The sequence below is a fragment of the Gossypium arboreum genome, chromosome 7 (assembly GCF_025698485.1).
Source record: "Gossypium arboreum isolate Shixiya-1 chromosome 7, ASM2569848v2, whole genome shotgun sequence".
Taxonomy (NCBI): domain Eukaryota; kingdom Viridiplantae; phylum Streptophyta; class Magnoliopsida; order Malvales; family Malvaceae; genus Gossypium; species Gossypium arboreum.
In genome coordinates, this window is record NC_069076.1 from 104,250,175 (window position 1) to 104,264,018 (window position 13,844).

The following is a 13,844-nucleotide window of genomic DNA, read 5'->3' on the forward strand; positions in this document are numbered from 1 at the left end:
GAACTACTTGTTAAATATAATTGTTACTGAGTATTGATTTCGGCATTCTACGGAAGACGGCAAGGATAAGTGATCGAGGAAAAAGCCCGTTTGAACCTTAGGAATAGATTAGGATACAAGTGACATGTCACTAGGATGGTTGAGCATCCGAACTCGTTGAGTTGAGTCCGAGTTCACTTATGGATGCGAATGTTCGAACTCGTTGAGTTGAGTCCGAGTTCGTGAGATGTAACTAGGCATCCGAACTCGTTGAGTTGAGTCCGAGTTCACTTATGGATGCGAACGCCGAGCTCGTTGAGTTGAGTCCGAGTTCGCTATGGGCGGTTACATGATTGCTTGATTGAATATGTAGCACTTATGTGCAATTTATCCGTATCCAAATTATATTCGATGTGTTCAACGGGTAAAGTTCTACTCAAATGGAGGAAAATTTCGAGATGTAAAGAGACGTATTGGTAAGTGATATGAAATGGATATTTTGGACAGGTATGTATTTAACCCTCGGGTTGAGTATTGATACAACCACTATAAGGTAATAAGATGATGAAAAATGATTAGAAATGTGATACGTGTTTTAGTGATGCATGCTAATGTTGATTGGTATGACTGTTTGTTATGTTACTTATTATTTGCATATGAACTTACTAAGCATTTATGCTTACTCCTCCTTCTTACTCATTGTAGTTTTGGACAAGCCACTCGAGAGTCGGGATAGGTCAAGGCTCACCACACTATCCGAAGACTTTTGGTAAATGGCCCAGAATTTAAGTATGGCATGTATAGCAATATACCTTTTTGTGTAAATGATCTTATGGTATGGTGATGGAATGGTTGAGGAAATGCTTGATAATGATAAATTATGAAAATAGTTAGTTTAGATTATATTTGATGTTAAGGAAAATTAATAAGATACTTAGTGCATAAAAACTCATAAAAAGGGATGAAATTTGCCATAAACAGAATACTGCAGCAACACTGACGTGAGTTTGAAAATTTACTAAAATCATAGAAATTGAATTTGGTGATGGACTACATATCAAATTGAAGCTTATTATGTCTAGTTTCACATGAAACAAATGAAACAAGTAAAGGAATTATATGTTAGAAGATATTAGAATTTTAGTGAAACAGGGTCATAGCAGTTTCTGAATCCCTGTTCCAACTTTAGAAATTCACCATAAATTGTAAAGATATAATTAGGTAGTGTATTTTATATTATCAGAATCCTTATTGAGTCTATTTTCAGAATAAATAAACCTCATATTCATATGAATTTTGTACAGAGAGAAATATGGTTCGTAGTAAACAGAGGTCAGACCAGTCAAGTCCTGAAACAGGGTAACTTTAACTAATAAACTGTACTAATTGGTCCAACCAAAATTCTAAAAAAAATTAGTAGATAGGTATATGAGTCTAGATTCGGGGAAAATTTACGGATCTTGATTTCGAGTTTCGTAACTCGAGATATGATTTTTCTTGTGACTGTGATGCAAGTAGCTTAAAAGCTGCGAATGTAGAAATAAATAATCTAAAGTTCTAAATATGTTAAATTAAGCTTAGTAACACCTCATACTCGACTCCGGCGACGGTCTCGGGCGTGGGGGCGTTACAGTGGTAGCTTCTGCTACAAGTGACAAGTGATTTCCGTATAAGACCATATCTGGGATATGGCATCGGTGTGATATATGCTACTGTATAAGACCATATCTGGGATATGGCATCAGTGAGATATGTGATTCGTGTAAGACCATAGCTGGGCTATGGCATCGATATGTAATATGTGATTACGTGTAAGACCATAGCTGGGCTATGGCATCGATATATGAATATGTGTAAGACCATAGCTGGGCTATGGCATTATTATGTGAAGATGTGTAAAACCATAGCTGAACTATGGCATCGAGAAAACGAAGTATTCAAATCCGTAAGACGTTCACTAATTTGACAAATTCTGGTAAGTGTTATATGGAATTATGCGATACAAGGAAGTATGAGTTGATAAGATATAAGTATAGAACTTGGTTGATAAATGAATTCATTTGTGATTATATAATTGTTCATCTTGAATGTACTGTCCATATGTATTGATAATTCAAATGTTTTAATGAATAAAGTTCTGACATGGAATAAATTGAACACGAGACAAATAATTATGAAATTGAACTCAGAATTCATGAAAATGACGGTTATTGATATATGGAGATATGAGACATTTATATATGAATATGGAAAATGTTTGATAAATGTGTTTATTCATAATTATGGAATTATATACCTCATGTGTACTATTTGCTTAAAGATGATATTTCAAATACTTTGGTTATTTAAGCTTAAATATGAAATAGTATGAAATCAAGATAAGTTGTTATGAAAATATATTTAGATTACAGAGATATGGCTGATATATGTTGTATGATTACATAACGTGAAATTGTGTATATATATGAGAAATTTAATGAGAATTGAGCCCATACACGTTTCTTGTTATTTATATGAAGTGTACGACTGATAAGGGTGATGAAGTTATAAACAGAGAGTTACACGGGTTGAAAACACGGGCGTGTGACTCTCTAGAGTGTGAAAATTTTCTAAGTGTTGCAAAAGTTTCATATGTTTACGGTTTGGTCCCGAACCACCCTGAATGTATGTTTTGGGCCCCGTAGGCCCATATAAGGGACGTTAAACATATGTATGAAAGTTTTTAATTTAGAAGAAATTTTATGGCTGATTTTTATATGATTGATCATATTAAGTTCGGTGATGCCTCGTACCATATTCTAGGCTCGCAATACGGGTAGGGGGTGTTACAGAACTATTCAAAAGCTTTTATTCAAGTTACTGGGATGCTAAGTTTTTTTTTTTAAAGTTCTGCCACGAGCTCCAAATGACAATTCAGCAATTGGTATGGTGGATTAGTACTCACTGATGAATAAAGAACATACCTTAGATTCAATTTGATCTAATGGTCAATGTTGGAGATCAAAGAAAAAAATTATTTTAATTTTGGTTCGTAGATTCGCGGCGTCCAAATTTGTTTCATAAAAAAAAAATTATATAAGTGAAGGGGCAAGAGAGCTTTCGATTTGTGCAAGCAGTGTGAATAGAGAAAGCCAGATAGCATCAATTTTAACAATTTAGTGACTTAAATGAAAACTTTTAAATAGTTTAGTGACCAAAATGAAATATTACTAATAATTTAGGGAGGAATGCTATAATTTACCCTCAACAAAAAACAAAGTCACACAAACTTCCTATCTTTTTACATGTGTAAATCTATCATTGGCTGTCGTGTTTCCCTTTTGTTCCACCTCTGACAATCTATCATCAGTGTTTTTTTCCCCATATTTTCCTAACCAGATAAAGTAGCTCACTACTCATCTCTGTAATAAACGCTTTTGCCAAAAAAAAAAAAAAGAAACCTCCATTGAATATGGCTTTATCCATGGCTTCCACTTCATTTTCAAGCTTCTCAATAATCAGGTAAACTCGAATCTTAATCCTTTTCAAGGTGTTAATGAATACCGACTTATTTTTCTAATAATTAACTGAGTTTTTAAATAGGATTCATCCCAAAAAATTATTTTCGAGAAAAGTTACGACATTGTTACGAGGGGAAACTCGTACGAAAGCAACGAAAGGTGGAGTCTCGAGTGTTTGTGAACCACTGCCTCCTGATAGACCTTTGTGGTTCCCTGGTAGCACACCTCCTGAATGGCTTGATGGCAGGTCATAATTATAATTTTTTTTTTTGTTTCATCTCATTGTTCATATAGTAATTTCAATTCTAAATTATGATTTTTTTTTCATTGTTGTAGCCTTCCTGGAGATTTTGGTTTCGATCCACTTGGATTAGGTAAGCATTTTACTTTGTTGATTTGAGTACGGCATATCTGAACTTCCGGTTTTCTTCATTTATAATTGGGAAGTTTGTTTGAATCAAATCGGGTTAGTCGGTTAGATTGATTGAACTGGAAATTGAGTAGTGTATTGGTCAAGAGAAAGGCATTGACTCGGTTAATTTGGGAAACGAAACAAATCGGTTGAACAGGGCAAAAAAAGGTAGTTGAATCGAATTTTTAATATTTTTTATTTTTATAATTTTTTAATGATTTATTTAATCAAATTCGCTCTACTGGTTGGATTAGTTAGATTGATGAATTAGTGGCCTAACACCATTAATCCTATTCTAAAAACCTTGATAATTAGTTAAAAGTCTAAACATCCTATTGAGAGAAGTTTAAGGGTGTTTAAACGGTCAATTTAATTATTATCTGAATTGAATTACCATTATTTGAATTAACCAAAATTCTAAAAATGTTTAATCATCAATCAAACCGAAGTATACACAACCCTTAGATAGAAATTCTAAAACTCTTAATTATTAAGTGAACCAAAATAGTTCGATTTAATCGGTTAATTCGATTTTAACCGATGCATGCACACCCCTAAAAAAAGTTAGAAATTTCGTTTTGCAAAGGGTCAAATTAAAATTATAAAAAAAGTTTAGAGGTTAAAGTTATAATTTCTATGTCAGAATTATTTAAATTGAATTATTAACTCTTAAGAAAGGGTTAAAATAAATTGAAATTGAATTATTAATTATGGGAGAGAATACTAAAATTAATTCTAAACCACTCCACCTTGAATCAATCCTATGGTATGTATATCAACGCTTTTAAAATTAAAATGATGATTCAACTGTTAAAATTAGAGACGACGAGTGATATTTGAATTAGACTCGATAAAAATAATATAATATCGATTCAAAGAATAATATCAAATAAATTAAACTAGACTTTTTATATTATAGTATTTTAATAATTTTTTGAATTTTTAGTTATATTTATTTAAATAAGTCGGACTGGTTAAATTGATAAACTAGTGATTTGGTTCTAAAAATATTGGGGCAACACTAGGGCCTAAAATGGGGATTTTTCCCTTTAATCCTTTCAAATTTTATAAATTTTAAATAAATATAATGTAAAAATCCACATTCAACCCAAGAATAATAAATTTATAATTTTCAAAGTGCTTAGAATATAATCTCATGGTGAAAACTGCTTTATCTCTAACAAAAATGATTACCAGGTTCCGATCCAGAAACCCTAAAATGGTTCGCACAAGCCGAACTAATGCACGCAAGGTGGGCAATGCTGGCCGTGGCCGGAATCCTCATACCCGAACTACTCGAATCCTTGGGCTTCATCGACAACTTCTCATGGTATGACGCGGGCTCTAAACAATACTTCGCCGACCCCACGACCTTGTTCGTGGTTCAAATGGCATTGATGGGATGGGTCGAAGGCCGAAGGTGGGCTGACATAATTAAGCCTGGGAGTGTCGACATTGAACCCAACCTTCCCAACAAGAAGAAACCCACTCCCGACGTTGGGTACCCTGGTGGGTTATGGTTTGATCCTTTGATGTGGGGAAGAGGGTCACCGGAACCGGTGATGGTGTTGAGAACTAAAGAGATAAAAAATGGCCGCCTTGCTATGTTGGCGTTTGTTGGATTTTGCTTCCAAGCTATATATACCGGCGAAGGTCCGATTGAGAACTTGATGGCTCATATTGCTGACCCTGGTCACTGCAACGTTTTCTCGGTATTGCTCTTCTACATAACCTATTCAATTGAGTTAAACTCTAATGCAGTATATATATATATATATATATATGTACAAATTTAATTTGCATTCATTCAAATCAGTTGAGCGGTGTAGGAACGATATATGACATTGCATGTTTGTGTTTGCAGGCTTTTACAAGACATTGATGTTCAAGTGGCATTGCAGGGACTCGATCCAAAACTTTGGTAAATATTGTTCGGTCAAAATGTAGTTTGGTCCTTGTATTATATTTAATTTTTGTATTAACTTATGATTTTATCTTATTTAAATGGACTAAATAGAAATATTTTCATTATAGAAGTCAATCATTAATTTTACAATATATAAACTTTTAATTTCATCAAGGGACTAAAAAGTAATTTTATTAAGAATTACAACTAAAGATGCAACTTACATTGAAAAGTAAAGTAAAGTAAAAATTGGTTATATAATTCAAAAGGCTTTACTCAAAGAGTAATCCTGTACGAATCAACAGTATAACATGTGAATTAAACTCAACTCACTCAACATATTGTAACATTGCTCCTATACTTTCATCCAAATTTACTCCCACTAAATCTTCTTCACTCGAAAGCGTAGTCACAAGCTGATTAAAAACAATTTATTTGCGATTACTATGTACCTGTAACATGTTTCTCTAATGAACAAATCAATGCTCTCTATAACTCGTACATTAAAAAAACTAATCAATACTTGATAAGGCATAAAATAAAAAGAAACTCTCTTCCGATATCTCCTTAATTAAAGTAAGTAGATTATAATAGAGCTTTGTAAAAGTACAGTTATTCGATTGAAATTCATCATTAATTACGACTTAAATCAAAACATGCGAATAAATAAGATAAATAACACAACGTCCACTTATAAAATGAGTCATGAATATATAGGTGATAAATTTTAATGAAAAATAAAAATAAAAATAATAATAATAATAATTGAATTAAAAATTTTAATATAAAAGAAAATAAAGATTTACTTTACAAAATCGAAACTTAAGTAAATTTTATTCACGTGCAAATTAACTGTACCGCAGTTAAATTATCTGTGGCTAATTTTTTTTTTATTCACATTGTTCTATTTTCGTAGTTACGAAGCTTCGAAATAGAGATGTTGTTTGTGACAATCCCATCCGAAATAGAAGTTAATTTCATGGTTTAATTTTGACCATAGTGTGTATACTTTTCAAACTTTTAAAATTAATCCTTTTAATTTAATTTTAAAAAATCAGTCATCTACTTGTTTTGTACAAGAATAATAATATAATTGATAATACTATTAATAATTTTTTTGCAAAATTTAAATATGTGACATCTTAATATTAATTTTTATTAAAAAGTTAAAATATAATTGATAACATAGACTCGATTTTAACAAAAATAATTAATAATACTACCAATTGGATTTTAATTTTTAAAAGTAGATTACAAGTACAAGGTACAATCACAATTACAGAAGCAATCATAAATAATACATGTCTAATCAGCTAGAAAGAAAACCAACTCAATACAAATCATAATAGATTGAAAATTGAAATATATTCGAAGTTAGACCATAATGAATTTGTATAGTACCTACATATAGTAAAACTTAAACCTAAATTAATTAAGGGTTTAGAGAAAAAAACCCACACATAGTAATTGAATATAATGTAACTCAGAATTTGAACACTCGAAGTCCGAAAGTAATAGTATCAATGCTTCATTGACATACAATTTTAAATAATATAAATTTCACTTAAACCTAAATGGCAGTTGGACATAATAAAATTCTCGAACTTGGACGCTAAACGCGAATAGCTTTTATTTTAGCATCACTACCAAGGCCTCGTGGGTATTGGATTTTAATTTTTAGATTAAAATCCTGAAAATTTTTGAGAAGGACTAAATTTCAAAAATCCAAAAAGTACAAGGATTATGGGAAGAATTAGACCTAATTTCAGTAGCAGTGTATACGCCGTCACCTCCATTAATAGCTAAAAGTAGGCCACTGTTTCACCTATCATCGACCACTCTCGTCGTTGAAAACCGCCATGGAAATTCCCCTATTGTTAGAATCAAACCCAACTTACGAAACTGCATCATTTCAATCCTTCCACTCAATGCCATACCAAACTGTTACTATCTCCAAATTAAGCTGATGAGTACCAAACTACCCAAACAAAAATCACTTGCAGAAAACCACACCACCAGGAGACAGCTCTCTTCAATCACAGAGGCCAAGCACAGCCATTCCCCACCAATTCAGTAATGGCCACCACCGTCCCCGTTTTTGCTTTGTTACTATCTCTTCTCATTATCCCAACCCTCCCAACCCTTTGTTCTTCACAATCCGATGCTGATTCCCTTTCGAAGTTCAAGAAATCATTGAAAAATGGCGATTCCAAGTTGAAAAATTGGGTTCCAGGTTCATCACCTTGTAGGAAAAAATGGATTGGTGTTATGTGTGATGGGGAAACCATAATTGGTCTTCATTTAACAAATTTGGGTCTTTCTGGTTCGGTTGATGTTGAATCTTTGCTTAAAGTTCGTAGTTTAAGGACCATTAGTTTGGTGAAGAACATGTTTGAAGGATCGATTCCAAAGTTGAATAAACTCGGTGCTTTAAGAGCTATTTATTTATCGAACAATCAATTCACCGGTGAGATACCAAATGACTATTTTGAATCAATGGGATCGTTGAAAAAAGTATGGTTGAATCAAAACAAATTCAGTGGTAAAATCCCAGATTCGTTGATGCAATTACGGAATCTCATGGAATTACATTTAGAAGGGAATCGATTTTCCGGGAAAATCCCGTCGTTAAAATACCCAAATGTGATGAAATCACTTGATTTAAAAGGTAATGAACTCGATGGTAAAATCCCAGAAAGTTTTTCGAAATTTAATGCTTCTGTATTTGAAGGTAACAATGAACTTTGTGGGAAACCCTTAGAGAAACATTGTGATACAGCTGATTCAAGAAAAGTTCAACAAGAAAATGAAAAACAAGAAGAACCAGATTCACCACCACCATCATCATCACAATCAAATGCCACGGTGGTTATCTCCGCTGTGACACTGGTGGTGGTGGTGTTTTTCGTGGTGGTCGCCATTATTTCAACGAATCGTGTAGATGAGTTAACGAACCACCATAGTTCTAGTAGGGAGCCATTAAGGCAAGGTAACAACGTACCTGAGTCAACTCGGCAAAAGCCATTGGAATCGAGTCGAAAGAGTGGTCCTGAAGGGAAAATCAAACGTGGGTCGTCACAAAAAGGGAATAAAAATGGGATGGCTGATTTGGTAGTGGTGAATGAAGAAAAGGGTAGTTTTGGGTTACAAGATTTGATGAAAGCGGCGGCGGAAGTGTTGGGGAGCGGTGGATTGGGGTCGGCTTATAAGGCGGTGATGGGGAATGGATTGGCGGTGGTAGTGAAAAGGATGAGGGAGATGAATAGGTTAGGGAAAGATGCATTTGAAACTGAAATGCAAAGATTTGGGGCTCTTAAACATCCTAATGTGTTGACGCCATTAGCGTACCATTTTAGAAGAGAAGAGAAGCTTATTGTTTCACAGTACATGCCTTCTGGTAGCTTGTTATACGCCTTGCATGGTATGTGAATATCATCTTCATCTTTGATTTTTTTTCATTTTCATAATTGCATCATACGTCCCCAAACTATAGCTTGGATTCTAATTTGGTCCCCAAAACTATCAATATCATGTTAATCAGGTCTTTCAACATAGCTATTAGCTTGGGTGTTAAATACTAACTTAGACCTAATTCAAAGAATATTTGAAACATATAGGTTGAATTTTAAATATGTGTGTTTGTATCATATGGATAGCTTGGATAAGACATATTAAAAAACAGTTAATATCATTAAAATTTATGAAGATTATCTTTTTTTTTTTAAGACTTCAACTTCAAGCTGTCTATATAGTAAATACAGGTGTTTAAAATTCGATTCACATGCCTAAGATTCAAACTGGCATTTAATGCAAGGGGAAGAATTGAAAACTTTTTGTTAAGGTAGTTTAGATAAAATTATTAATTTTGGGGAGTCAAAGTGAAAAAAATTGTATTGGAAGTGTTCAATTTTGGATTATTAATTTTTTAAAGGGTCAAAATTGCATTTTGACCATGAGAATCTAAGATCTTGTGCACCCAGGAGTGTAGATAGGAGGAGGATGTGGCATTGGCTATATTTTAGTATTTTTAAAAAATTAATAAATTTATAAGTTAATATAACGGTAAAATTGCAATTTAGCTCCCTTAAATTCATTATTCATTTCTAGTGCCTAAATAAATTTTCTAGCTTTACCCTAGATCCAGCCTTGCTTTAATGCATAAGTTAATATAATAGTAAAATTACACTTTGACCTCCTCAAATTTATTATTCGTTTCTAACCACCTAAAGTAATTTTCTAACTTCACTCTTAGATCCGTCCCTACTTTAATGTCTAAGTTGATAGCTAAGCTCATATAAGAACCTGATTGATACGATACTAATATTTTAAGGACTCAATCAGAATGTTTTAAAATTTAAGATTAAATTCAAAATCCGATCAAATTTTAAGGACATCCTATACAATTAACTCTTTTATATTTATACCAAAATTCAAAAACTAATGCGTTGTTTTTATTATTTGGAGGTGATCGAGGGGTGTTTCATGCAAAATTAAACTGGTCCAATCGTTTGAAAATCATAAAGGGAATAGCTCAAGGACTTGGTTACATTCACACACAATTAAAAATCTACGAGGTCCCCCATGGTAACCTTAAAGCCAGTAATGTACTTTTAACCGAAACCTACGAACCCATGCTAAGTGATTATGGTTTCTACTCTTTGATTGATTCCGACAAAGTCACCCAAGGGTTATTTGCTTATAAGTCCCCCGAGTATATTCAATCCCAAAAAATTTCCCCCAAATCCGACATCTATTGTCTCGGCATCGTCCTCCTCGAAATCGTCACGGGCAAGTTTCCTTCACAATACCTAAACACTGGTAACGGCGGGATCGATATTGTGCAATGGGCACAATCATCGATATCTGAGGACCGTGTTGAAGAACTGGTTGATCCTGAGATATTGTCAACTTCTTCGGATTCGATTAATCAAGTGGTGAGTATCATTCGAATTGGAGTTGCTTGTGTTGAAAGTAATCCCGATCAACGGTTAACCATGAGCGAAGTTATTTGTAAGATACTAGAAGTTAATTGAATCTTCATTTGGTGTACATAAAAAAAAAAAAAAAGAAGGATTGTTGAGATTTCCGACAACAATGGATGTCAGAGATTAATCCAAGGAGTTAGATATGTTAGAGTTTTTAATACGATATTCTTATTTAGTTCTATCCATGAACTCAAATTAATATATATACTATTAATAATATTTAACAATGTAAATACTTTTGATCTTTTCTCTTCAATGCTCAAATTTGTAATTTTTTTTAATATTTTTCGATGTTGTCTCTACATATTTTATATCATTCATTTTCTGTTGTTCGTATTAGTTAAGTTGACGAATTTTATTTTTATCGATTAAAGGACTTGAGATAACGATAGAAAAATTTGTTGAAATCAAATTATAAAAACAAATTAAAAATGTTCTCATAAACTAATAGGCTTAATTTACGATTTGGCTCTTGAAGTATACTCATTTTCCTATTTTGATATCTAAACTTTTTTTGGCTTAATTTGGTACCTAAAGTACACTCTCCTCTCAATTTGATACTTAAAGTATGCCTTCATTATATTTTCTAATTCATTTTAAACAGAGGCTAAAAAAAAATTGGTGACCAATCACATAGCGACACGTTGTGTAAAAAAATAAGTTTTTCTTTTATCAAATGCATATAAACATTAAAAAATATAAAAATATATATTAAAATAAGTTTTTTTTTAACGTCTGTTAAAGATGGACTAAAAGATATAATAGAGACATAATTTAGACATCGAATTCGAAAGCGAGTGTAATTTAACTTTAGGTATCAAATTGAGCTAAAAAAATTTAGGTACCAAAATGGAAAAATTAGTATATTTTAAGAGCCAAATCACTAATTAAGCCAAAATAAAATAAACCTTTCTTTAAAGGGGAACCGATTCTTGCCCAGTTGATAAACAGAGGGAATATAGGATTGAATTGTGGTTTTAACCCTTCTACCATGCTAAAATTTGATATTTGATCCTTATTCTTTAATTTGAAATAATTTAACCCTTTTGCTTTTATAATATTATTAATAAGTCAAAATCGATAATACTATTAGCTGCAAACAGCCTATTAAGTATTAAACAGACATGTAAATTTATCATTGGCTTAAACATAGTAATCGGATTTTATGTCATCACTTTAATGTAGATAGACCAAATTACGCCAAATAAAGTAAAAAAAGAAACCCCAAATATAAACATAATAGGAGGACTAAAACTGTAATTAGATCAGGAATATAGATGTCCTTTTAAATTAACATCCCAACAAGCTAGGACATTCTCTAAAAGCAACCCAAAGTTTTGGGCATTCTAAATTTCATTTCAAAGCTAAAGACATCAACAGTTGTGTATTAAATAATCTTTCCTTCCATTTCATTTTTTCAACAAAGTTCAAAGTTTCCTAAATATCTGCTAATTTTCTCGACAATTCAATTATGTCCCAATTTTTTGGGGGCATGGATTTCATTGAAAATCGGCCAATATTTTGTGATAATGGAACAGGTTACGTCAAGGTTAGTGTCTCTCACCAACACTGTCTTTCATGATTACGCACTTTTTGATGATTTTTTTTGGGGGCTAGTTTTGGTGGTGATGATGCTCCATGCGTGGTTTTTCCAAGCATTGTAGGTCATCTGCGAAACAGACATGTCATGTTCGTGATTGAACAGAACTATGTGTACTTAACTTAGGACACGAAGCGCAAGCGAGGCGAGGGATGCTCGGATTGAGTTACCCAATCGAGCATGGGATAGCGAGAGATTGGGAAGCAATGGAGAGATTTTGGGAGCATGCATTTGATAATGAGCTTAGAGTTAACATCGATGAACATCCAGTTCTCTTAACAGAGGCTCCATTGAATCCTAGAAACAATAGAGAAAAAATGGTGGAAATCATGTTCAAAGCATTCGATATCCTGGCAACATATATAACTATTCAAGCGGTCTTACCGCTCTACACCAGCAGCTGAACCACCGGTTCGAATCTTAAAACACTTGAACCTTATAAACGACAACTAATGAATGGTATCGTGATTGATGCAAGAGTTGTGATGGACTCAGGTGAAGCAGTCACCCATGTAGTCCCTATCTATGAAGGTTATGCACTCCATCAGCTCGACCTAGCAGAAAAGGACCTAACTGCCTACCTTACCAAGATCTTGGCCCAAGAAGGTTACATTTTCACAACATTGGCAGAACAAGAAATTGTTCGGGACATAAAACAACAGCTTTCATACGTGGCAATGGACATCAAGAAGGAACCTGATGTATCAAGGGAAACTTTGGAGCTCGATAGGCAATACGAGTTGCCAGTTGGGCAAAGTCCTAACTATCGGAGCTAGCAGGTTTACATGCCCCAAAATCCTATTAGACCAGGAATGGAATCAGGCGGTCTCCATGAGATTTTGGTGAGGTCGATAAGGGGTGACATGGATCTTAGAAGAGAGCTGTTTGGGAATGTGGTGCTTAGAGGCGGCACCACTTCGATGCCAGTCTTGGCTAATAGGTTAGCTCATCAGCTACCCAAGGGTGAGAGTCAAGGTGATTGCATCACCAGATAGGAAGTACAGTGTTTGGATTGGTGGCTCCATTTTGGCTTCTCTAAGCACCTTTGAACAGGTAGTGTAGATCTACCATGACCTGAACCCTGAACTGACTCAAAGTCGAAATTGACCTGCCGATTCATGACTCGTGCTCAAAACAACCAAGGCGAAATTGACACATAACTGAACCTAAACCCAGAATTGACCCGATCCAAATTGACTTGGCCTAAAATCAAGCCTCGGGTATTTTGATGAGTACTTATCTAATAAGAGATTAATTTCCTAGCAGATGTGGATTACAAAGGAAGAGTACATGGAATCCTGCTCATCTATTGTTCACATGAAATGCTTTTGAGCAACAACTAATACCTAGCATATACACAAATAAGTTCACACATTAACCGAAATTCTATAGTTCTAATATATCCTCAGTACTCATCACAATGTAAAGGAAATAACAAATGTACATATTTTCATAGAAATTG

The 13,844-nt window shown here is 33.5% G+C and overlaps 2 protein-coding genes and 1 pseudogene across 2 annotated transcripts; all 3 read left to right on the forward strand.

The window, feature by feature from the left end:
- The first annotated feature begins 3,329 nt into the window (after positions 1-3,329).
- On the forward strand, positions 3,330-5,927 carry LOC108481745 (photosystem I chlorophyll a/b-binding protein 6, chloroplastic). The gene is made up of 5 exons (XM_017784834.2): positions 3,330-3,480; positions 3,562-3,726; positions 3,816-3,853; positions 5,089-5,603; positions 5,756-5,927. Exons 1-5 carry the CDS (start codon positions 3,431-3,433, stop codon positions 5,771-5,773), a joined length of 786 nt encoding a protein of 261 aa, XP_017640323.1. The 5' UTR covers positions 3,330-3,430; the 3' UTR covers positions 5,774-5,927.
- Positions 5,928-7,630: 1,703 nt separating this feature from the next.
- LOC108472661 (pollen receptor-like kinase 3) lies at positions 7,631-10,861 on the forward strand. The gene is made up of 2 exons (XM_017774215.2): positions 7,631-9,218; positions 10,262-10,861. The coding sequence occupies exons 1-2, from the start codon at positions 7,874-7,876 to the stop codon at positions 10,828-10,830; spliced, it is 1,914 nt and encodes a 637-aa protein (XP_017629704.1). The 5' UTR covers positions 7,631-7,873; the 3' UTR covers positions 10,831-10,861.
- A 1,345-nt stretch (positions 10,862-12,206) lies between these two features.
- Positions 12,207-13,714, forward strand: LOC108472649 (actin-100-like; annotated as a pseudogene).
- Positions 13,715-13,844: the final 130 nt, after the last annotated feature.

Coding starts and splice junctions, on each gene's coding strand:
- LOC108481745 (XM_017784834.2), top strand. CDS start 3,431: ATGGCTTTATCCATGGCTTCCACTTCATTTTCAAGCTTCTCAATAATC. Junction 3,481..3,561: donor TCAAGCTTCTCAATAATCAG/GTAAACTCGAAT, acceptor GTTTTTAAATAG/GATTCATCCCAAAAAATTAT. Junction 3,854..5,088: donor TTTCGATCCACTTGGATTAG/GTAAGCATTTTA, acceptor AATGATTACCAG/GTTCCGATCCAGAAACCCTA.
- LOC108472661 (XM_017774215.2), top strand. CDS start 7,874: ATGGCCACCACCGTCCCCGTTTTTGCTTTGTTACTATCTCTTCTCATT. Junction 9,219..10,261: donor CTTGTTATACGCCTTGCATG/GTATGTGAATAT, acceptor TATTATTTGGAG/GTGATCGAGGGGTGTTTCAT.